Genomic DNA, 23,453 nt, shown 5'->3' on the forward strand with positions numbered 1-23,453 from the left:
TGCGCGGAGCGGAGCACGCGACCCACGGTCCCAGTGAGGGAGGCACAGCCTCAGTGCATCCAGAACTGCCCAAATTTATTTCAAAAATAAAAAATAAAATATTAAAGCCCGAAAGCCTCATTCTCCCCTCCCCCCAAAACACACACAAAAAAAGACTTTTACAGACAAAAAACACAGCACGGGGGTTCTCTATTTGCACAGATCTCCTGACGGGGGGGGGGGGGAAACCTCAAGGTTGGACAAGAAAAAGGATTTCTACGGCCTATGCAAGACTATGTCAGTATTGGCTCAGTCGGGTAAGTAATGTCTATAAATATCAGCCCCGAGCGCTGGGCTTGCCCAGTCCTTACTTTTCCATCGGTTTGCTTCTCTTTTTAAGTTAACCCCCCTCAGATCCGAGCAGCGGAGGCCGCAGGATGGAGCCCAGTGCCTCGGGAGTTGGTCTCGGCTGTGGGGGAAGCGCTGCTTCTTCCCCCTCCGAAAACATAGTGAAAACCCACCCCAAAACAAAGCCCCCCCCCATGGATTCCCCCCCCCCGGGCCCGGCTCCACCCCCCCCAATAACACCCCCCCCCCAAGGCTGCGGCACAGGGCTGGCAGCGCCCAGGCACACACGTGTGTCCCGTCCCCCCACCGCCCAGGGGGGGCCCAGCCCCACAGCCGAGCAATGCTACATATAGAAGGGAAGGAAAACAAACGGCCCCCAAACCCGGGGGGGCCCCAGCACCTCCAAGAGAGACTTCATCTCCTCCTGCCTGCACCAGGGGCAGGGGGACACGGTGGGGGGGGGTGGGGGGGGTCGGAGCCCACCCCGCTGCATCCCTCTTCACAGCAAAGCAGCAGCTTTGATATCCCCCAAGGACCACCCCCCACCCCCCCCGGGGGCCAGGACCCCCTGCTCCCGGCCAGAGAGGATGCGGGATGAGGCAGCGGCTCCTGCCTGCACCCCCCCATCTCCCCAGCCGCAGCCAAGCCAGGGGTGAGGCTGCCCTAGACCCCACCCAACCAACAATGAAACGCTTCCCTGACACGGGCAGGGTCGGGCCCGAGGCATCTGGTCGCAGGAGATGGCAAATCTAGAGGAGATCTGGCCCATGACAACAGAAATGAGACCACCGGCGGCCGGGGCAGCGGGAGCATCCCCCCCCCCCCCCATCCCTGCCCCGGCAGAGTCCGCGGCCCCGGGTACGGCTCTATGCTACGACAAACTCTGATTTCATGTCTGCCTTGACCTCCGGCTTCCACACCGAGTCCTCGAAGTCCAGGTCCAGGCTGCCCTCGCTGGAGACGCTGCTGTTGCTGTTGGTGCGGCTGGACTTGCGGTTGGGCAGCCAGTGGTAGGGAGCCCGCGCGTCCCTCCGCGCCTTCCTGCGCAGCCGCTTCTGCTGCATCAGCAGCTGCAGCCGCTCCACCTTGCAGCGCGTCGCCCGGTTCTCCGTCTGCCGCAAGCGGTCCCCTGCGATGCCAAAGGTGAGTGGGTTATGGGGGGGCTGCCCTGCACCCCCAACACACCCAGCAGCCTATGGATGCACACACAACCACCGCCCACCCCATGCCCATAGATGAGCAGCACTGGGCTGGTCCCCAGTGGGGAGAAGCCCCCCCTGTGTGGTGCTTGTGCCAAAAGGGGGGGGTTTCCCCTCCAGCACAGCAGCCGGTGCAGGCCTGGCCCCGCTGTGCAGTGTGGGAGGACGAGCAATTGAAGCTCCAGGCGTGGGCTCCGGTGCTGGGGAAAGAGGGAAAAATGGGACCCTGCTCCAGAATAAACTTGGCCGGGAGAGCCCCCGAATGCTGCGGATGCTCCAGCATCACCTGCCAGGGCTGGGGGTGGGAACACGCCAAGGGAAGAGCAGGGCACAGGGGGACAACCAAAACAATTGCCAGGGGAGGGTCCTGGTGCAGCGGAGCCACCGGGGCTGGATGCTGGCAAGGGGCTGGTGGGAGGCTTGCGGGCATCTCTTGCCCATCCTGGAGCCAAGGGGGGCCAAGGGGCTCAGGCCAAGTGGGGTGAGCCCAGGCAGGACTTGTTCCAGTGGGGGGAGCAGGTTTCCCCCCACTCACGCACTGTGCTGAGGGGAGGACTAAACCCCATCCCAACACCAGTGGTTGCAGCCCAGGACCCCCCAAACCCATCCTCACCCCATCCCGGGGCAGTGGGTTTGCAAAGGGGGCTGGTTGAGGAGTCAGAGCCTGGCTGTCCCCCCAAACCCTCTACCATAAGCAGGGACCCTCCCAGTGATAGGGGTGCTGGTGCTGCCTGTAAAGCCCTGCAGGGTCAGGCAGGACCAAACCTTCCCCCCCTCTGCAGAGACCCCCAGGCCCCCACCCTGGCTGGTGCCTTCAATGTGCAAGGGGCAGCCAACAGCCAGGCTTAAACACACAACACCCACAGAGGCTGTTGTGGGGAGTGATCCCATGCAGAGGGGGGGCAGGTGTGGCCTGGGGGGCTGCAGGGGCTCCCTGACCCCATCCCAGCCACAAAACCCTATGGACAGCATAGGAGCAGCCGGGCTCACCGCTGGGCTTGCACATCCGGATCTGGCTTTGGCACTGGACGACGGGGTGCAGGGGTGGGGATGCTGCAGCCGCCGGCAGCGGCTCTGAGGTAGTTTTGGTGGCGAGGTCCGGGGAGGCTGGTGGCGAGGAGGAGGATGAGGAGGAGAACTGCGTCTGGCAGCGGAGCTGCGTCAGGGACTGGGGCATGCCCTGGTAGTGTCGCGTGGCGCTGAGGAGGTCGTTCAGGATCTGCAGGATGGTGCCGATGTCCCTCCGTGGCCGCCCGCTGCTGTCCTGGCAGTTGGGGTGCAAAGTGCCTGCGGGTGGGAAAGGTGGGGGTGAGCCGAGCCCCGAGGAGCGCGGTGCCCCCGGCCCCACAGCACCCTCAGGCGGGCTCAGCACCACCACGCACCGGAGAAGGTCCCTGAGAAGACCCCAGGCGCGTGGTTGACGAAGCTCTCGATGACGGCACCGGGTTTGCGGGATCGGGCTGCGGGCGCAGGGCTGCTGCTGGGGGAGCTGCTGCTGCGGGTGCCGCACTCCACCTGCACGGATGGGAGACACCGGCTCAGCCTCTGGGCACGGGATGGGACCGCACAGCCCCACACCCCCAAATGGCCAAGTGAGCCCTGCAGCGGGCAAGGAGCAGGTCAGCAGGCACCACAAGCCCCAATATTACTGGGGCACACAGAACTACGGTTATCCCACCCCTCCATGCATTGCAATCCCACCCACGGGGGTCCTGGCAGTCACCCCCCTGTGCCAGCTGTGCTGTGCAAGGGGAAAAGGGAAGCAGGAGCAGAGAACAGTGAGAGGCAGCATCTGAAGATGAGCAGAAGAGCCTGGATCCTACCCTGTCCCCAACCCCCAAACTGGAGCATTTTGCAGCCCTTTATTCCATGCATGGGGAAACTGAGGCAGGGAAGGGCCCCTCCACAGCAGTGCCAGGCTGCAGAGCTGAGCTCCCCTACCCCAAAGGCACCAGGAAACCTCACCTCTGAGCAGGAGGAGACCACGCTGCTGTTCACCGTCTGCGTGCTGGCCCCGTGCGACCGGAACATCCCGGCGGTGACGGGCGCGGCGTGGGGGGTGTTACAGTACATGGGGGGGGCCGGCGCAGGGGGCGCGGGGCTGGGGGCCGGGCTCTGCTGGCAGGATGCAGGCACCACGGGGATGCGGGTGAAGCCGGAGCCGGTGCCGCCGTGCAGCGTCCGGCAGTGGGGGCTGGCGGCGGCCCCCGGCTCGCCCCGGCTGGCGATGAGGTGCCGGTGCTGGAGCTGCCCACTGCTCTGCTGTGCCGCCAGCTGCAGCTGCACGAACATCATGTGGTCCCCCACGCGCAGGGCCAGGGTCAGCGGCGACCGGCCTGACAAGAAGTCATTGACCTGGGGAGAGAAGGAGCCTCATGAGCCCCGGTGTGCAGTGAACCCATGGCACGGACCCCCCCCAATGCCGCTGCCCCGGCCCTGTGTCCCACAGCGATGGGTCATTAGGGCAGCAAAGGGGTGACCCTCTTCCCTCAGCCATTCCCTGAGACCAGCGAGCCCAGCCATTGTCCCTGCATGACCCCAGCATGGAGCCAGCTCCATCAGCTGATGGTGCTGGGGGGGGGGAACTTTCCTCCCTCCTGCCCAGCACACAGCACACCGTGCCCTGCCGCTGAGCCCGCTGCAGGCAGCAGCAGGCAGGGGCCAGCAGCACTGCCCCAGGCAGCCTAGAGCCCATGGCAGGGGCTGCAGCCCTGGCCCAGCAAACCAAACCAGCTCCGTGCAGGAAGGATGGGGAGGGGCAGGTGAGGACACGCTGGGTCTGGGCTGTGCCCATTGCTATGCCCTGGGGCTATGAGGCAGGGGAGGGCAGCGCACACACACCCCACATCTCCCCCCCCTTCTCCCCCCGGGGCAGGCCCAGTGGAGCGGCTGCAAGGGCGGGATTTGCCCCTGCCCACCCCGGAGGCCTCCTCACAGGCAGGTGATGGAGCAGCTGCAGCGCCAAGACAAAAGCAGGGCCCTGACCCTGCCCAGGTCCCAGCTGCAGGGGGGGGCCCAATCCCCAACACCTGCTCCCCCCCCAAGCAGGCATAAATCACTCGAAATCTGTGCCAGGGAAGAGGGGACCCCCCCCATGCTGGTGTGGGGAGGGGGCTGCACACACACAGGCAGGGCTGGGGGCAGGACACTGGGTCACAGTTAATGGGGATGACGCCACCGCAACCCCCCCCCCCCCCAGCCACGCTAATCCAGGGCACAGCAGGGACTGGCTTTCCCTGCATGGCTCCGGCGCACGTCACCCATCCCCAGCCCACCGGATGAGGCCCAAGCAGACCTGACACCCCCATGACCCCCATCACCCCCCCTGGCCCCTGTGCAGAGCTCAGCACCCCCCCCCCCGTCCTGGCTCCCCCGCACCCGCTTCGGAGAAGCCGTGGGAAAAGCAGCTTTAAAAATACCCTGAGCAAAGCCCCGAGCGCAGCGGGGGCTGCAGAGGAAGGGGGGGGCGGCAGGAGCCGCTCTGGACACGGAGCTTATGGGGCGGGGGCAGGAAAGCGTCCCCACAGCCCCCATCCTGCCCCACCGCTCCTGCTCTGCCTCGGGTCCCCTGCCCACAGTGGACACACTCAGCCCCAGCACCACCTCCAGGCCTCAGCATCAGCAGCGCACCCGCAGGGAGCCCCCATGGCTGCGGAAGGGGCACAGGGTGGGCAGAGCAGCTCCCATCCTTCCCCTCCAGGCACCCCGAATGGGGTCTTCTCATAGCGCCCCCCCCCCCCCCCCCCGGATGCAGGGGCAGGAGCAGCCCCAGCCCCCTCGCTTGGTACCAGAGGTGCCTGGGGGAGCCCCGCACACCACCGGGGCCCCCTGACGTCAGCCAGCGCCGGGCCGCCTCCCTGCTCCATCTGACTCACACCTGCCTGCGCTCTGCCTGACCCCTCACCAGCACCAACCAGAGCACCCCAAGCTCAGCACCATAAAGAGCCCCAGCAGCAGGGTCACACAGACCCCCCCCCCCCCCCCGGGCAGGAACCGGTCTGGTCCCTGCAGCCCTCCCAGCACCCACCCCATGCTGCTGCCACCCCCCCCCATCGAAACCCAGCCGCTCCAATGCAAACACGTCCCACCCAGCGCCTGATCAGCCGCCTACAGGACCCTGTCCCTGCCAGCGCGCTCCGCCATGGGGCTGCCTCGGGCCACCCCCCCCCATGGCCGAGGGTACCCCAGGACCCTGCCAAGCCCTGGGGGGATGTGGCTGCACCGCACCAGGCTCAGGGCCCATAGGGATGGGGCAAGTGCTTCCCTCCCAGCTGCTTCTGAGAAACGCGGATGACTCAGGGAACGCCGCATTCCTGCCTCGCTCCAACGCCTGGCCCCGCATCACCCCCAGCCCCAGACACCTCCGGGCCCCCCCAGTCCCTGCTGGCACCCCCCAAAAGCACAGCCAAGCGGTCCTGCTCCAGCTCCTTACAGATGCAGAGGGGGAAGTCAAACCCAGACAGAGCACGAGGGGGCAGCAGGAAATCCCCCCCGCCCCCATACTCTTGCAGTCTCCAGCTGGGCACAGCCGTGACTGACAACTGGGTCCCACCACCCAGACACCCGTGGGGGGGAGGGGGGGTCCATGCTAAGGAGGGCAGGGGGCAGAGCCCCACTGCCACATCCCATAGGTGGGCAGGATGTGTGCGTCCCCCCCACCCCAGCAGGCAGCGGGAATTGGGGAAGGAAGCGCTGAGGCTGCAGGATCCAGCGCCAGCCCCGGGGCTCTGGGCACGGCTCCCTGGAAAGCGGGGGCAGCTCTGAGTGTGCCCAGCGGAAGGAAGCGCACGGAGCCCTTCCAGGAAGACCCCGACCTGCGCAGCCGGGGGGGGGGGGGGGGGGGGGGGCAGAGCATCCCCATCACCTCCTGCCTGCCCAGCAGCCGCTTCCCCACAGGCACCAGGGCTGGGAGGGGGTGGCAGCGCCCCGGCCCCCCGCCGCCCCCAGAGGAAGCCGGCGCAGCTCCCCCTGCGCTGCCGGAGGATGCATGACGCAGGCACCACCGAGCAAAGCATGAATGAGAGGAGTGGTTTCCTGCCCCCCCCCCCCGCCCCCCAGGTGCTGGCGGTTCCTCCTGCACAGCCCCAGCTTCCTGAATCACCCGCCCAGGAGGAACCTGCAGTGGGCAGGAGGCAGAGCCGCTTCCCGCAGCAAACCGGGGCTGCCAGGCCCCCAGCCCGGCCCCATGGGCCCCAGCCTGCAGCCCACAAACCTCTGCTCTGCGGCACCTGCCCCCATGGGAGCCTTGCTGGGCGCTACGAGCCCCGACAGACGCAGAGGGTACCCCCAAAGCCCCCCTGCACCAGGCAGCTCCATGAGTCCCCTGGCCCTGCTGCTGCTCCCCAGGACATCCCACCCCAGTGTGGGGGGGGCTGCAGCCCCGAGGCCAGGGCATGCACTGCGACCCCAGGACCCCTTCCGTAGCTCTGCACCCCAGTGGAGATGGGCAGCACCCCCCGAGCAAACCGGGCTCCGGGGGGGCGGCAAGGCAGAGAGGCCAAAGCAGGCACAGGACTCAATGGGTTAAATCAGCTGCCAAAGTCAAGGTCACCCCGGGCAGCCAAGGGCACCAAGGGGCAGCCGCAGCCCTTGCCATGTGCTCACAGGGGCACAGTCGTACCCCCACCAAGCCCCCTCTGTCTGGCCCTCGATGGGAGGCAGCCAGGGCACAGCGCAGGGCTCAGCCCCGGCTCGGAACGCAGTGAGCAGGTTAAATCCAGCCCATAAGGAAAGCAGAGGAGCTGCAGCCTCGGCCAGGAAAAAAGGGAAGGAGCAGGATCAGCAGCAACGAGAGCGACGGAAAACAAAGGAGCCAGGGCCTGCGCGGCTGGGGGTAAATTCCACCTTGGAGCAGGCAGCTGGCGCCTGCGCACGCAAGGGCCCTGGGAACGCTTCCTCCCCGCAGGACCCCCCCGACACCCCCCGCAGGCACCGAGGAGCTCTTCTAAACACAGCCCCCACCCGCGCCCCCTCCTTGGCACCCAGCACAAGGCCACCGAGCACCAGAGCTTCCATCACGGCACGGCCACCCCCCCCCCCCCCCAAGGACGGCTCCAAGGAGAGGGGAACACCCCCTCTGGGTGCTGAGAGGAAAACCCAGGCTCTGCAGCCCCACAACCCGCCCGGTGCAACCCAGCAGCTCCCCACAGCCCCCTTCAACACTGTCCAGCAGCCATGGGGCAGGCAGCAGCCCCAGCTCTGCAATGGGGGGGGGGGGGGGGCAGCTGCAGCCCCACAGCCGGCAGCAGGGCCCTGTGCTGCCGACCTGCTGCGTGACCTTGAGTGAGTCACTTCACCTCCCAGCGCCGCTGCCCTCCCCAGCTCCAGGCTTGTTTGGGCTGCGAGCACTGCGGCGTGGGGCCTCCCTGCGCTCAGCACCACACAGGATGATGGTGCCCGCCCCGGGCACCACCCTCAGCGCTCCCAACCCCTGCTGAAGGTGAAAGCTAAGAGCCCAGCACCAAACACCGAAGCCTTTTGGGAAGGGAAGACGAGCAGGGTCGCAGCATCCCCCACACGCTCGCCCCTGCCTCCATCATCCCCGGCATCAAGGCTCTCACCTGAGTTTCAGTTAAGCTTTCCAGGGCTTGCATCACCGACTGCTCTGGCCTGGATGCCTGGGACTGGAAAAAAAAGAAAGGGGGGGGGAAATGAAGATTACAAATGCAGAGAAGGAGGGGGCGTCCGTGCGGCAGGAGGAGGGAGGGATGACATGTCACTTCCACTATCTCTACACGAGCCCTGAGAAAGCTGTGAAATATTAAACCTGCTGCATGCCCAGCCCAGCGCTGCCTCCTGGGCGAGGGCCGGGGCAGCGGAGCCGCAGGGCTGCCAGCACATCCTCGCCCAGGGCTTTAATAATAGATGGGGACGAGTGGGAGGGAAAGAGAGAGGGAGGGAGCAGCAAGAAAAGGCTGCTTACCATCAAGCCGGCCTCCACGGTGGGCACCAGCGTCAGTTTGCTTCCTTCCACGACCCCCAGATCCTGCAGTTTCCCAGAACTGAGTCGGCTGCAGGAGAGAGGAGATTCCAACAGCGGGGTCAGCGCGGCCTCAGTGAGCCCCAGTTACGTGCACCACCAGCATGGGGGTGACAGGAGGGGGGACACAAGCTGCAGGCCTGGCTGCTCCCAGGGGACCGAGCCCCCTTCAGCATCCCCACCGCAAGGCAGGAGGTACCCAGCACCATCCTGCCTCGTCCCCAGCTGCCCCCTGCACCCCGGGGGGAACAGCACAGGTGCTGGGGTACCCCTGCTCCATGCACTGTGCAAGAACGCTGGTGAGGGACCCGTGGGGCTGTGTGGCACAGGAAACCTGCGGGGTGAGGGTCTCGTGTCCCCTCGGGCTCGCACACACACGCGGTGTCCCCGGTGCCCCCCTCCCCTCCCCGCTCCGCCTGAGGCTCCGCAAGTTACTCCAGGCCGGGGGCGAGCGCAGCACGGGGCCGCCCGCCCCCTCCTCGAGCTTTGCTCCCGTCGGGGGGGGCCGCGCAGCCCCCTCGGACCGGGCGTCGGCAGACAAAGGACACCCCCCCCCCCTCCCCGCGCTGGGGCTTCGAGGGGGGGGGGCGGGCGCCGCCACCGAAGTTGAGCCCAGAACAAAGGGCAGGGCCCCCGCGGGGCACGACCGGGGCCCGCCGCCCACCCCGGAGCCCCGGCCCCGCTCCGGTCCCCGGCCCGCCCCCGCCCGCGGCCCCCCGGGCCGCTCCCCCCCCCGACCATGGGGCCAGGCGAGGGGAAGGGGGGCGGGAGCCTTTGTGCGGTGCCGAGCCCGGTGCGAGGGGCCGCCCCCGCGCCCAGCCCCGCTGCGGGGGGATGGGACCCCCCCCCGGGCCGAGCCGTACCTCTCTTTGTGCAGCAGAGCCAGGCGCTCCTTGGGCACCTTGAGCCGCTGGGACAGGCGCCGCTTCAGCCCCTCCACCGTCTCCTCGGCGGGCACGGAGAGCTCATAGCGGGTCCCGGTGGTGGTGTTGATGTAGAGGTTCATGGGGGGCTCGTTCGGGACCACCTCGCAAGCGGGGGCCCCGCGGGTGCAGCTCCTGGCGCCGGGCTGCGGGTCCATCCGCCGACCTGCGGTGCAGGGGAGCGGCGGTCGGTGGGGGCCCGGGGGGCGGCGGAAACGCGAGCAGGAGGAGGAGGAGGAGGAGGAGGAGGAGGAGGAGGGAAGGGGGGGCGGACAAAGGAGGGAGCGGGGCCCGCTCCGCCGCACGCCCCGGCGGTACCCACGGGAACTCCGGCTGCGCTTCAAGTCCTCCGAGGATAGAGCGGGAGGGGGGTGGGGGCCGGGGCGCTCCCCGGCGCCGCCTGACAGCGCCCGGAGCCCCCGCGGGCCCGGAAAGCGGCGAAAACGGTGAAAAATGTGAATTTTTTTTTAAAAAAAGCAAAAACCAAGAAAAACCCCTCAAAAACCGGATCTTCCCGCTCCGGGGGGGGGGGGGGGGGCGGCGCTGCCCTCACCCGCTGCCTCCTTCCTCTGTGCTCGCCGGTGCGGGGGGGGGGAGCGGACCCGAGGCCGCGGCGAGGGGCAGGGGGGGGCGCTCAGGGCCGGACCCGCCGAACCGGCCGCCGCCGCCGCGCTCAGCCGTGGGAGCCGACTGGGGGGAGGTTACAATGTAGCAACGTCCCGGGGGCGGGGCCTCGCCCTCATTCACTCCGGCTCCTCCGGCGGCCGCCAGCCAATGGGAGGGAGCCGGCATCACAGACATCCGCGGAGGCAGCCAATGGCAAGCGGGGGAAGGCTCCCCACGTGGCCCGGTGGGAGGGGCGGCCCGGCCGGATTCCTCCCGCCCACGCGGGCGCGAGGCTCCGCCCCCTCAACCACCCCCCCCCCCCGCGCTCTGCCCCCCGCCCCTCCCCTCGCGCCCTCGCGCCGCGCCTGGAGCCATTCATAATCCCGGCGCACAACAAAGGCCCCGCGGCCCCACCGGTACCGGTAGCGCCGGGATCGGCACCGGAGCGCCCCCCCCCCCCCCAACACCCCCTAACCCGGGGCGGGGTGAACGCGGGACACGGGCGGGGGGGGCCGCTCCCCGCACCGGAGGCGGCCGCGGGGGGGGGGGGGGAAGAACCCGGACCCCCCCTCCCCCCCTACCGGGAGCCGAGTGACGCGGGAACACCGAGGCGGAAAGGGCGGGGGAGGGGACACGCGGAGTCACCCGTACCGGTCACACCCGCCCGGTCACCTCCCGGTGACGCCGGTGCAGCCCCAGCGAACCCCCCCCCCGCCCCGGGGCCGGCGCCGGCGCCTCGCCCGGGGGGGTTCGGGGGGGGCTATGAGTCAGCAAAGCGCGGGCGCCCTCTGCCGGCCCCGCCGCGTCTGCTGCGCCCGGGGGGGCCGCTGAGCCGGAGCCGAGATATGGGGGGGGCCCGGTCACGGTGCCCCCGGCGCCGCTGCCCCCCCGCCGGTACGGAGCGAACCAAGCGGGGCCGCCAGCCCGGGCACTGCGGGGCACAGGGGCCGCTTGCCGGGACGCGGGGGGGCTCGGTGGGGGCTCCCCGGTGCCGCGTTCAGGGTCCCCCCGCAGCCGGAGCAGGGTCCCCGGCCCCGCCGCCCTGGCCATGGGGACTGGAAAGCCTCGAGGACCGGGGGTACGGAGGGCTCCGGCGGGGGGGGAGCGCGGCCGGCACCAGAGCGAACAGGTTCCGCCGTGGGTCCGTCCCCACGGGAGCCTCCGGGCTCGGGGAAGCGAGGCCGCCCCTCCTGTCCCGGGGCCCGTGCGTGAGCGCAGCCCGCTCTGCGGAGCCCGCACAGCCGCACAGGACCCCCCATCCACACAACCCCCCACCGGTTCCGGGACCCCCCGAGGGCCCATCCCGCCCGTAGCCAGCCCCACTCACCGAGCCCGGAGCGCTGCCCCGCCGTGTCCCGGAGCGCAGCTGCCTCCGGCGGCAGCAGGGAGGAGAAGACCCCGAATAGCTCCCGGGGGCCGCGGCTCGAAGCTGTGTCCCCTGCCCAGCGCAGCCCTGACTCGGAGCCGCCGGGGAGGTGCCCCAAGTTTTATCCCGCACCGCCCGGGGTGGAGCCTGCTGGGGGCAGGAACCGGCCCTGGCCCCGGCTCCGGCCCCGGCTCCGGAGGGACCCGCAGGTGACGCGGCCGCAACCGCTCGGGGGGGGGTCCCCGATCCCTGCCCTCAGGGTCCCAGTCCCTGCTCCCGGTCCTGCTCCAGGGGTCCCGGCTCGGTGCGCCCTGACCCGATTTCAGCCGGGGGGGGGGTCTGAGTCTCTCCCGGGGCCCCGGTTCTACCCCTCCGGGGGTCCCCATCACTGGGGTCAAAGTCACCCCATGCACAGGGTTGAGCTCTCCTGGGGAGCTGAGCTTCAAAGCAGCTCCCGGTGGAAACTCTCTGATGTCTAATAGCGAGGTTGGGCCATCCCTCCCCTGGGGATTCCCTCTGCCCAAACACCTACTGCACAGCCAGGGCAAGGACTCAGCCCCACAGGACTGTTTGGAGCAGAGGTAGGTCCCATAGGGGGTGATGTCCCAGTGCCCTGGAATGGGAGCCAATGGCTGGTTATCCCTTGCCCTGGGACAGGGTCTGTGGGGCCAGCGGCTGCCCCAGCCTGCACAGGGAGGATGCTGGTGCTGGGGAGATGCTGGTGACCTCCGGCTGACTCCACTGCCTCTCCTTTGCAGACAATGCCCTGGCACAGCGAGACACAAAGCAGCTGGAGGGGGGATCTGGCAGCCGCGAGGAGGGGGCTGCACATCCCCGACCCACGAGGCAGCAGCGAGGGGGGCCTGGAGGGAGCCGGGGCCCGGGGGGGGGGGGTCCTCTCTCTCTCTGCAGCCCTAAAATGCAGCCGCTGTTTTCCTCTAGAGTGGCCTCCCCTGGGGTCGGGGCAGATCGTGGTAGAACCGTGTTGGGGGGAGAGCGAGACCCCTCCATGTGCCAGGAGCAGGGATGGGAGGGAGCTTTTGTGGTGCTGTCCTCGGCCCACCGGCCCCCTCCGTGCTCTCAAGGGGGAGATGAGCTCAGGCAGCTCCAGCTCCTGCCATTGTTGTCCCTGGGAGAGGGGCCGGGGCAGGGATGCACCATTGTTCTCTCTGGGAGCTGCGAGCCCTGGGCCTGGGAAGCCACTGCTGCAGGGGCCATGTCCCAGCCTGTGTGTCCCGGGAGGAGCGGGGGGCAGCCGGGCCCTGGCCAGGGCTCAGTTCTGCACCACAAGTGATAAGGGAGCAGGGCCTGGCCTGTAGCACCCTGCTTGCAGCCCTGCAGCCTGGGTTGTGTGGGGAGGGACAAGGGGATGTCACGGCCATGGGGAAGCTGCTCTGGCTCTGGCCATGCCCCAAGGGCATCTCCCCACATCCTCGCAGCCCTGAGGAGCCCCGTTCCCGGTCACCACCCTCCCGCATGGCTCCATCTCCTTCCTGTGAGGAAGCTCATCTCCTCCGGCAATCCCATGACTCCGGGAGCTGGTGCGTTAGGAAGCATGTGCAGATTTCAGTGTGGTTGAAAGTATCCAGAGCCTCCAGAGACACAAGCTGGGAGATCCCAGGATTCCCAGCAGCCCAGATTTTGTGTGTTTAGTTCATTGTGTTGCCCTGGGAATACATCATTCAAGATCACAGACAGACTTGGGCATAATTGCTGTGCAGCATCCGAGGCTCTGCCATCTCCAGAGGGAGCATTCTCCAAACCCCGCATGGCTCAGCAGCTTGGGGAGAGCTGATCCAACAAGCAAATACCCCCCCAGGAGCTCCCTCAGTCCTTGTGGATCAGCCCCACAGTGGCTCACATGCACCAGGTGGGCAGCATGGGCACAGGATGGGGCTCACCAAGGGTCCCACATGGACACTTCCCATGGGGCCTGCCCAGTGCGCACATCCCAGTGCAAGGGCAGGCTCGGGGCAGGACCTTGGGGTCAGCTCCATCACGTCGCTCGGGGCTGCCCCATCCTGCCGGCCCCAGCTTCAGCTGGGAGCCCTGAATCTTGGGGGCTGGTTCTTGGAAGTGCTGTCCCTCGAAGGAAGGGAATTCCCAGCCCTCTTTCCGTGGGGAAATCCCCCACCAGCCCCAGGCAGCAGCTTTGCTCTTTTTTTTCTCCTTTTCTTTTTTTCCCTTTCCCTTTTGGACTGGATTCCTGGCTGGTTTCACAGCTTTGGCAAACGGGGATTTTATCACAAGTCTCTGCATTCCCCTCACAGGCGCGGGGTCATGGGATTAAGGGCAGAGCTGACGCCAGACAGGAGGGAACAGGGCAGTTTCTCACTCCTGCGGCTGCAGAAGATGCGGGGGGGACCGGGACCCTTCTCCTTCAGGTCCCCATCCCGGTCCCGCAGGGTGCAGGGACCGGGGCCACGGTCCGGGCGCTGCCAGCAGCGAACGGGAGCGTTCCCATGGGCGCGGGGCCAGGGCTTGCACGGGGCACACCCGGCAGGAGGGAGCAGCCGAGCGGCTTCACCTCCTCCGCTGCAGGGGGGGGACACACAGGGATGGGGGTCCCGGCCCCCCCCCCCCCGACCCCCGAGCCCTATGGGCTGAGCGGCTCAGCCTTAGTCACGGTGGCGAGCGGTGACTCAGGTGGCCCCGGTGCGCTCAGGTGAGCCGTGGCTGCGGTGACTAAGAACCGGTGCTCCCCACCCTGCCGGCGTGAACCCCCATCCCACCGGGCTCCCTGCCGGGTGTCCTTGGGCAGGCCGGTGGTGCCGGTGACGCTGGTGGGGCTGTAAACACCCAGGCGTGTCCTTGGAAACACACAACCGGCTCCGTGTGTTTCCCGGCTCTCCGGGATGTGTCCTGGTGGCCCCTGGCACCGTGTCCAAGCGTCGCAGCCTGGGGACACTCCGGCTGTCAGCCCAATGAAGCTGGAGCCAGGGACCCAGCCTTGGCATTGCCTGCCCTGGCTCTGGGGCACCCCCCTGGGGCTCTGCCCATCACCCTGACCTCAGGCCTGATGAGCCCCAGAGGTGAAGTCACCCTCGGGTGTCAGACACCCCAGGCAGCCCCATGTGCAGAGGGGACCCTGGCACAGTGCAGGACTAAACAGCTCCTGATGGACCCCAGGATGAGCTGGATCCCAGCCCAACAGCACTGGGGCAGGGGGAGTCACCGCAGAGGCTCCCATCGGCAGCCTGGCCCTGGCCCTGGGAAGGATGGCGAATCCCTCCAGATATAGCAGCACCGTGGGCCCAGGTGTGGGGCCGTACTTGGCTGTGCCAGCCCACAGTGAGGCCAGGGCTATTACGGGCTCCCTGAGCTCATGGTCCCCATCAGGACTCTGAGCTCTCCATCGCTGCTGACGCAGGGTGAGCAGCTCCCTGCCCATGGCTCTGCTGCCTCCCTGACATTCCCTGACGCTGCCTCCCTGGGCTGGGCAGGAACAGGCATCTGACTCTTCCCCTTGCAGCACAAGGGCAGGTTGGCCCCAGCCCTGCTCAGCATCCCTGTGCCAGCTCCGGCGTCACCCCTGCCCAGGCTTCAGCCCAGAGCCTTGCTGGGATGGGGGGGGGGGGGGAATCCCAAACCCTGGCACCACCACATCCAGCTCTGCCACTGCCCTTTAGCCACCATGGCCCTTGTTCCCCCTTGAGCCCCATCCTGTGCCCCAGCCCATGCAGGAGCTCGGCACTGGCCCCAGTGCTTTGGCAATCGCAGCAGTCGCAGGTCAGGAGAGGTCTCGGTGGTTGCATCAGCACCGTGGGTGCGCTCCCAGCTCATGGCCACCAATGGGACCCTCCCCTGGGCATGGGCCAGGGTTCAGAGCCACCAGTGGGGCAGCAGCCCTGGAAACCAGCCCTGACCCCCTGCCCTCCACACTCCCTGCCATGGGAAGGCCCCTGTGGTCGCATCCAGCCCTGGTCCCAGCTCGCGGTTGTTTCTTGGACGCTGCAGCATTTGTTGGCCTGCTTGAAGTGCCTGGCTCCAGGAGTCAGAGGCCAGCTCAGCCTCCTCCTGCTGTTGTTATTATTATTGTTATTATTGTTATTAGAAATGCTTAAGCAAGTTGCCAGCCCTGGGGAGGGGAAGGGCCCAGGAGCTCAGCAGCCTCCTTGGGTATATGCGGAACCTTGTTCCTGGGATGACCCAGGCTCATAAATCAGGGGGCAGCAAACCACACCCCATCCCTCCCACTCCATCCCATCCCTCAGCTCCTGCCGCTGGGGCAGTTCCTGGTCCAGTCTGGGTGTGAGGGGAGCCGAGGCTTCATCACCACATCCACTCTCTGCTGCCATCCCGGGCCCAATCCCCTCTGCCTCCCTTACCCCAAAGCTGCCCCTGCCCTCATCTCACCCCAGCCAGGCCCTGGGTGCCCCCCGGTATGACCCAGGCTTAGGGAGCACTGACACCATGTGCAGGGTGTCTGCGGTGCCACCGATGGCAGGACCCCATCACACCGGTACCCCGGGGGTCCCACAGCCCGTTCCGCCCCCCCCCCGGACTACGCACCCCACAATCCATCGAGGCCACGCCAGGGTGGGCAGGGCCAGCCCGTCCCGCAGTGCATTGTGGGGGGTGTAGTTCGGTTGCCCCACTTTGGGGTGCGCAGTTGGGGTGCAGCATCCCCAGCACCCAACACTGAACACTGCCCCGTGGCCGGGCAGAGCTCAGTGCCCCCTTCCTGGGGGTCCCATGGGGCACAGCTGCCTGATGGGAACACTGAGCCCACCCACGGGTGTCCAACCCCACAGCCCCAGGGCCAGATCCCGCCTGTGCAAAGGGCAGAGGCAGAGCTGGGGCCGTGTGAGATGGATCCTGCTGAGCCCAAACCCGTGCCAAGGGCTGGGGGCGATGCTGGTCCTGGGGCCGGGTGTGGGGTGCCCGGTGTGGGGGGCACGGGGCGGCTCGTCCGTGCTCTGACACACACACGGGTGCACACTCAGCGCAGCGGCATTCCCACCCCGCGCCTGCCACTGCTCCACTTGGAGCCGTGTCAGGAATGTGGGAACCTCACCCGCGGGGGGCCCGGTGCCAGCCCAGGGCTGCTGGCACCCCTCTGCCCGGCCTCCCATCAAAACCCTGTGGAGCTGCCAAGGGCTGGTGGGGCGGCTGCAGCCCCACAGCACAGCACGGGCCATTGGGGCACACATGGCACCCACTGAAGCCAGGGAGGAAGAAGAAGCAGAGCCCTGCGGGGGGGGGGGGGGTTGTGCCACAGGGAACCCCAACCCTGGGCGAGCTGGGGATGGGGAAAGGTGCTTCCTGCTGGGCTCATCCCTGCACACGCGTGTGCAGCCCCTGTGGCACCAGCCCAGCTGCACGGGCACTCGTGCACACACACACGCGTGTGCTCGCCCTGCTCACAGCCACAGCCACGCGTGCTCCCATGTGTGTCACACTGGATGCGGGCTCATGCTGTGTGCACACATCCCATCCCCGGCACGCTCACCTGGCTCCTTCCCAGCCCGGCCGTGCTGACCTCGCCACGGTTCCTGGTTATGGTGATGGTGCCCAGCATTGACACTGGTGTTGGACACCGGGGGTGCTGCCTCCCCCTGAGCCTGACCCCAGGTCCCGGTGAGGTGGGGCTGGTTCCAGGCTGGTGGCTGCATGGGGTCACCCCAAGGATGTGGGGCCATGGCCTATTCTGGGAATGGCATCAGGAAATCCTGGTGGCGAGAAGAGCTGAACCCTGGGTGCCACCGGCTCTGCCATGGCTGTGCATGGGGGTGTGGGTGCCCCTGACCTGTGCCCGCACCGGGATGTCCCAGCACCTCAGGCAGCTCCCTGACTGCTCCGGGATGCTGGAGCAGCCCCTTCTCCATGGGGGATGGAGGGAGATGCCGTGCCCAGGGTTGGGGTGAGTCAGTGTGGAGCGAAGAGCAGATGGAGGTATCCAGCCCTGCGCCAGACCCACTGCGCCGCATTCCCCAGCGCCGAGACACGCTGCAGGGAGCCAGGCTGGGCTCATCCCGGTGCTCTACCCATGGGGAAACTAAGGCACCGGCCAGGGAAGTGACTCACTCTGCACTGTGGCCTTCTAAATGCCCTGCTCTGATTAGATAATGGGCGGAAGGATCAGAGAGAGCGAACAACTCCTCATTAAACCTTTGTCTCCCCATCGCACCTTCAGCTCCAAAGGGAGACCTTGGCCATGCTGAGCTGGCTCTGGCCCTGCCCTGACACACACATGCTGGTGAAAGCAGGAGCCATCCCAGCTTCTCCAGCCCCTCGTCCCAGTGATGCTGGGAGCATCCCAGGAGGCAGGCCCCCCCACCAGGCTGAGCGGCAGGAACCAGAGCTCCCCGGTTGCATTGGCTGTGGTGATGAGGCACAGGCAGTGCCGGGGCTCTCCTGCCCTTCTCTCTCCTATCTCCCCTCTCCCTTGCAGGCAGCCAGAACTCGAGGGGATTGCTCTGGTGAGGCTCACAACAAGGCTGCGATAAGCAGCCAGACAAGGCCGGCGTCTCAGAGCAGCCGGCACTGAGCAGCTTCAACGCTCTTGTCCCACTGCAGGGCTGGGGTCAGGGGGAGCAAGGGCTCTGCCGGCAGCTGAGGCGGGAGCTCCTGGGTGGAAAATTCCCTCCCAGGGGGAGCAAATCCTGCTCTCCCAGTGCCGGCAGTCCCGGCCTCGCACCGCCTCAGCAGTGTCCCTGCTCCGATGGGAACCAAGGGTCTCAGGAGCTGCTGGTGCTCGGTGGGGGAAGCAAGAAGCCAAAGAGAAGAGCAGCTCCCCTCGATGGGGGTCTGTGGGGTGCACAACCCTGCACCTTCTGAAGGTGCAATGCACACTTGTGTGCACTCAGTGCTCACACATCAGAGGGGACCCCCATTGCTTTCCCCACACCTCACAGGACCCTTTGGGGTGCCCCAGCTGCGACCTAGGCGTGGGGGGGAGGGGACTGCAACCAGGCCCCATCTGCCGAGACAGGATGTGGGGCCGGACGGGGGACACAATGTGGGGAAACAGCGAGGGGCGAGCGGGTCACAGCCCCCGGCTCCCCCTGCACCGCGCAGAGAGCGGCAGCTCCGGTTCCTGCCGGCCCCGTCGGGCGCTCCCCGGCGCCCTGCACCTGCCTGGCCCCGGGGGGGCCGTGCCTGCAGCGGCCTGTCCGCGGGCAGCCGGGACGCGATGGAGCTGGTTGTGCCGGGGTCCGCTCAGCCCACACGGGTGCGGCCGCGCTGGCTGCAGGCACCGAGGCTCCGCGCCCGGCCGGCCCCGTCTTGCTGGGTGGCAGCGGCTCCCTCCCTCGCTCCGCACCCCGCGGCGGACGGCACACCCCGGCATCACGCCCCACAGCAGCTGCCGGCGCTGCCCGGGCAGGGAGGGGGCCGCAGGGCCGCGGCAGAGCCGGCACGGCCAGGTAGAGACGGGGATAGTGGGAAGCCATCATCACCATCACCATCATCATCACCATCACCATCATCATCACCATCACCTGCCCTGTGCGTGGCCCCCGCCCTGTGTGGGACCCCACAGGGACACGTGGTGGCCCCAGCCCATGGTGGGGGGAGTGGATGGGGTTGGGCTCAGCAGCTGTCTGGGATGTACCCTGCGGGGCCACGGCGCACAATGACCCCATTGAGGTCCGGTGGGGTGGCCCCAAGGTGGTGGTGATGATGGAAGTGACTTCAGTGTCACACCAGGCCTTAATCCCTGCTATTTATACCCATTAAGGGGCGTCCGGTCAGCGCACAGGGGGCCGTCGAGGGAGCGGGGGTGAAAGGGCTGCCCTCTCCTCATCCCCACCGCATGCGGGGGCATCCCGGAGGGCAGCCGGCCCCGGCCCCCCCGGCTTCCCCTCCCCACTCCCGGCCTCAGCCTGGCGCCGGCCCTGCCAGGAAGAGCCCCCCCTCCGGGCCCGACTGCAGCCGTTTCCTCCGGGCCAGGAACCGGGGAGCCCCCGGCTGCGGTGGGCAAAGGGAACCGAGCAGCCCCTGGAGCCCCCAGCGGGACGCCGGGTGCCGGGATCCAGCCAAGAGCTCCTTGGGAACCTCCCAGCTTTACCAAGGGCGAAGTCCCGGCACATCAAAGGCAGGCGGGGGCAGCGGGAACCGGGTCAGGAGCCTTTGGTCCCAGCTCTGCCGCAGTGCCACGGTCCGGTGCCTGCGCACCTGGGTGCGGGGCTGCTCCCCCTCCCTGCCTGGCACCGGGCCCAGCGCTGTGGCAACCGCCACCGGCTCCGGGGGTGTTCTCTGCACCGGCGCTGCCGTGGGAACCTGGACCGGGGCCACCTCGTTCCGCTCGGGCTCCCTGGGCCGCCTCTGGAGCCGGCGTCGGGCTCGGCTGCCGGCGCCTCCTCCCGGCCTCTCCCTGGGATGGGGGCTTCGCTGGGCCCCCGGCGCAGCCCCTGTGTCCCCATCCGTGCACCCCGCGGCTTTGGGGCGGCTCCAGCGGAGCCAAACACGAGTGGTCACTGAAGCACCCGCAGACCCCAGGAACAATGCGCTGCCCCATTGCCCCTGCAGCTCCCGGGGGGGTCACCCACAGCAGCAGCACCCTGGAGCATCACAGGGCAGGGTCTGCCGTTCCCATGTCCTATCCCTGCTCTCCCCAGCTTCCAAGTGGTTCCCCCCCCCCCCCCCCCCCCATCCGTGCCTCAGTTTCCCCAGGAGAGAACCCACCCCAGGCCAAGGGTTTGCTGTGCTCGCCAGTGCAGCGCTGCGGGGCTGCTGGCCCGGGAGCTGCATGACTAGCACCATGGTGCTGGCTACAACACCCGCTCCGCACAGCGCCCCGCGGCACCCGCTCCTGTGCCCAGGGTTTGGGGTGAGGCCTATGGGGCAATAGCTCCCCACGTCTCCACCGCCATCTGCCGGCAAATCCCCCCGAAACGGGCTGGATGCTGTGGCCCGAGCCCCTGCTCTTGCCCGCAGGGCTTTCCCTGAGCCACGTGTGTGGGAAGGCGGCGGAAAAGGAGCATTTTCCAGTGATGGAAACTGAGAGGAAAAGGCTGCAGGATGGAAGGAGCAACGCAGCACGGGTTAATCATTACAGCAGCGCTCCCCCCTGCTGAAGGAAGTTGCGGGGATTCGGCCTTTGAGCCACCCAAGGGCAACGTGGCCCAAGCAAGGACACGGCCAGGCTCGTGGGGAGCCTCTGCCGACCTTCCCATGCTGGGATGGGGCTGTGGCATCAGCCCACGGCCATGGGAGCAAGGGAGGAGTCCTTGGAGCCACGTCTGCACCCGCAGCGCTTTGGCAGGGACGAGGCAGAGCCCAGGCACCGAGGCCATGGGGCGATTGCAGGGGGGCTGCAAGGGGCAGGGACGGATCCTGAGCACCGGGTTTGGGCAGGGAAAGGGGCGGCTCTGCCGGGTGAGTCAGAGCGGGGGGAATCCTGGCGTTCAGGGCTCGCATTTCCTGCAGAGAGCCGGGAGCTGGGTGGGACGCTGGGAATTCCAAGTGGCCGAGCACGGGGAGGGGACGTCAGCACCGGGACATGGGGCCTGGCTCCGCTCGGAAATCATCCCCCGAGAGGCGAGGCGCCGCTGGCAGCAACGGGGATGCTTCAGTTCCCGAGCGCTCCCGGCCCCGCTCCCCACCCTCCATCTGGCAGCAGGAGGTGGGAGTCATGGGCGAAAGCCCTCGGTGGGAAGGAAGGAGGAGGGCGACGCCGCCGTGTTCCCGGCAGCCCTTCCCTCCGCTTCCCAATCCCGCCCACCGCACCCGCGGCTGCTGAAACCCGGAGGCTCCATGGGATAACTGCGCTGATGCTCCCGGCCCCGTATCCCCCTCCCGGAGCAGGGACCAAGGTGCAGGACCCAAGTGCTTCCCCAGCAGTGAGGAGAGACCTTGAGGTGCTGCTGCAGACAGAGATGTGGTCCCCAAGTGCCAGCACTGCAGGGACAGCCCCGCTGCCCCCCGAGCCGGGCTGCTCTCGGGAGGAGATGAGGGCGGATTCACCCCTTGAATCACATCACATCAGGGTACAGGCATGGGCACATCGGGGCTCGACCCCCACATCCCCGCTGGCAGCACCGACACCAGATCCTGGTAGCCGAGGGAGCAGGGAAGTGTTCGCTCCCTGCGCCCATCCTCGTGGCATCCATCGGGATGTGACTGACGGCGGCTCCCGGCGTGGGCAGAGGGAGCCGGAGCTGAGCGCGGCGCCGGGGGAGGACGAGAGCGCTGCTGCTCTCCAGAGCCGGATAACGAGAGCGAGGGGAAGGGACCGGTGAAGGGCTCGGGGCTGAGGCTGGATCAGGGTGAGGGATGTAAAGGGGACTGCGGGAGAGCACAGGGAATGTCCCCTGCCCCCCCGAGGAGCAGGGCAATGCGAAGCAGGCTCACAGGCATTGCCCAGCGCTGCTCCGGTCCTGCCTCGGTGGCAGCCCCTTCCCCACAGCTCGAAGGCAGGAGAACCCCTGCCTGTGGGGAGCAGGGATGCGAAGCGAGACTGGGGGGGCCTCCCTGCTCCCCCCAAACTACAAGTCCCAGTAGACATCGCGCTGTGAGAGCCTGGCCAAGGGCACCCTGTGAGGGGCAGGACCAGGGCCCCACCGGTCCCCGGTCCCCCCGGGGGCTGGCAGGAGGCAGCGGAAGGAGCCGGTGAGAGGCCGCTGACGGAGCCGCTGTTTTTTCCCATCCTAAAAATAGGCGCTGGCCGCTTCCCCAGTTCCCGGCCTCGCCAACGCTCTTCCATCAGCTGAACCCCCCCCAGCCCGGGCACCTTCCGTCAGCGCCGGGGGAGGCACCCGCACGCCGCAAATAGAACCGGGGACCAGGGGCGAGCGGGAGGCAGCGGAAGCAGGAGCAAAGAGCCCGTCCCCAGTTATTCCCGAGACGTTTTAATTAGCACCGCTCCGCCTCGGAGGCTTGGCTCATGCACGGAGCGGCGCACGACCTCTGAAAGAGAAGGAAAAGGAGGGGAAGAAGCAGGCACCGGAGCAGCTCGGGAGCTGGGAAGTCGGCTGAGCTTCAAATAGCCTCAGCGTCAGGCACTCGGCGGCTTTTAATGAGCCACAGTGAGAGATTTAACAGCACAGGCGCTATTTTTAATCACTTGGGAAGGAGGGAGGGGGGGAGGAAAAGACGGAGCAGAGAGGAGGAGGAGGAGGAGGAGGAGACAGCCAGGATGACATCCTGGGTGGCAGCACCCGGAATAGCCGTGTCCCGGAGCACGGGAGGATGGTCCTGCTGCCCTTGGCGGAGCGGCAGCAGGCACCGGGAAGCCAAAGCGGGATCCCTGCAGGCACTGGAACGCTGCAGGATTAGAGCAGGGTGAGGGGACCCTGTGTGCCCAGCAGAGCCTGCACTGGGGGCTGCACTGCAGAGGGAACCCAGAACCCCTGTGGGGAGCTGGCACCGAGCATGGAGCCTCACAGCAGCCGGTGCTGCTGGCAAGGCCCCATCCTGGGCATCTGGCACAGGCAGAACCTGTTCCTTTCTAAAGCCCATTCATCCCACAGAGACTGGTGAGCTGGCCACAGCCACGCAAGTGCTGCCTCCCTCCTTCGGGCTGCCCTGGGCTGCTACCAGCCCCCCACCAGGCACAGATGTGAGGAAAGCCTCCCACCGTGCTCGGCATCTGCTCCCCTCCCTGCACCCAGCCCGTTTCCGATGAGTGGGGGCAGATTTCCCCTGCTCTGTGTGCTACACGCATGGTGGAGATGCGGTGATGGGGAATGGGGCCAAGCCCGGGCAGCTGCTGTCCAGCTGCAAGCAGCACTGTGATGAAACAGCCCAGAAACAGGAATTCCTGCGGCAAAGGCACTGGGTTGCTGAGCAAAAGCCAGATGGGGCAGGAAGCCTCTGGCACAGACCTGCATGGCCCCACGGATGCTGCCTCCTCTTCCTGCTGTAATCCCGCTGTCCAGGTGGATTATTTGAGGTGGAGGTAGCTGACAGCACGAGGAGAGGGGTACAAAATCTGCCTGACAACCTCTTGTAGGTGAATCTCCCAGGAATGGGAATACCCAGAGGAGCTCAAGCACAGCTTCCCAAGCAGCTGCACTGCAGCACAGGGCAGGAGTGGGCCCCAAGCATGCAGCCACCAGAGCAGCACGAGCTGCAACCCGTGCTCCAGAAGAAGGCAAAACGCTACGAGA

General features: G+C 67.5%; 1 protein-coding gene across 3 annotated transcripts; it reads right to left on the reverse strand.

Moving 5' to 3' along the window:
- Positions 1–862: 862 nt before the first annotated feature.
- MIDN (midnolin) lies at positions 863–11,511 on the reverse strand. Of its 3 annotated transcripts, none has more exons than XM_034070746.1 (8): positions 11,362–11,511; positions 9,369–9,594; positions 8,449–8,536; positions 8,087–8,149; positions 3,492–3,881; positions 2,909–3,041; positions 2,517–2,813; positions 863–1,456 (listed from the first exon to the last, which is right to left on the reverse strand). In XM_034070746.1, exons 2-8 carry the CDS (start codon positions 9,584–9,586, stop codon positions 1,194–1,196), a joined length of 1,452 nt encoding a protein of 483 aa, XP_033926637.1. In that variant the 5' UTR covers positions 9,587–9,594; positions 11,362–11,511; the 3' UTR covers positions 863–1,193. The 3 variants fall into 3 exon arrangements, with proteins under 3 accessions (XP_033926637.1, XP_033926639.1, XP_033926638.1); XM_034070748.1 differs by lacking the exon at positions 11,362–11,511 and adding an exon at positions 9,982–10,046; XM_034070747.1 differs by lacking the exon at positions 11,362–11,511 and adding an exon at positions 9,751–9,902.
- Between the last annotated feature and the right edge of the window lie 11,942 nt (positions 11,512–23,453).

Source organism: Melopsittacus undulatus, chromosome 19 (genome assembly GCF_012275295.1).
Source record: "Melopsittacus undulatus isolate bMelUnd1 chromosome 19, bMelUnd1.mat.Z, whole genome shotgun sequence".
In the NCBI taxonomy this organism is placed as follows: domain Eukaryota; kingdom Metazoa; phylum Chordata; class Aves; order Psittaciformes; family Psittaculidae; genus Melopsittacus; species Melopsittacus undulatus.

Bases quoted from the DNA above. Each gene is read 5' to 3' on its own strand.
- MIDN (XM_034070746.1), bottom strand. From the start codon at position 9,586: ATGGACCCGCAGCCCGGCGCCAGGAGCTGCACCCGCGGGGCCCCCGCT. The intron at 3,042-3,491 runs GTGAGGTTTCCT...CCATCCGTGCAG, and splicing joins TGGTCTCCTCCTGCTCAGAG to GTGGAGTGCGGCACCCGCAG. The intron at 2,814-2,908 runs GTGCGTGGTGGT...TCCCACCCGCAG, and splicing joins CTTCTCAGGGACCTTCTCCG to GCACTTTGCACCCCAACTGC.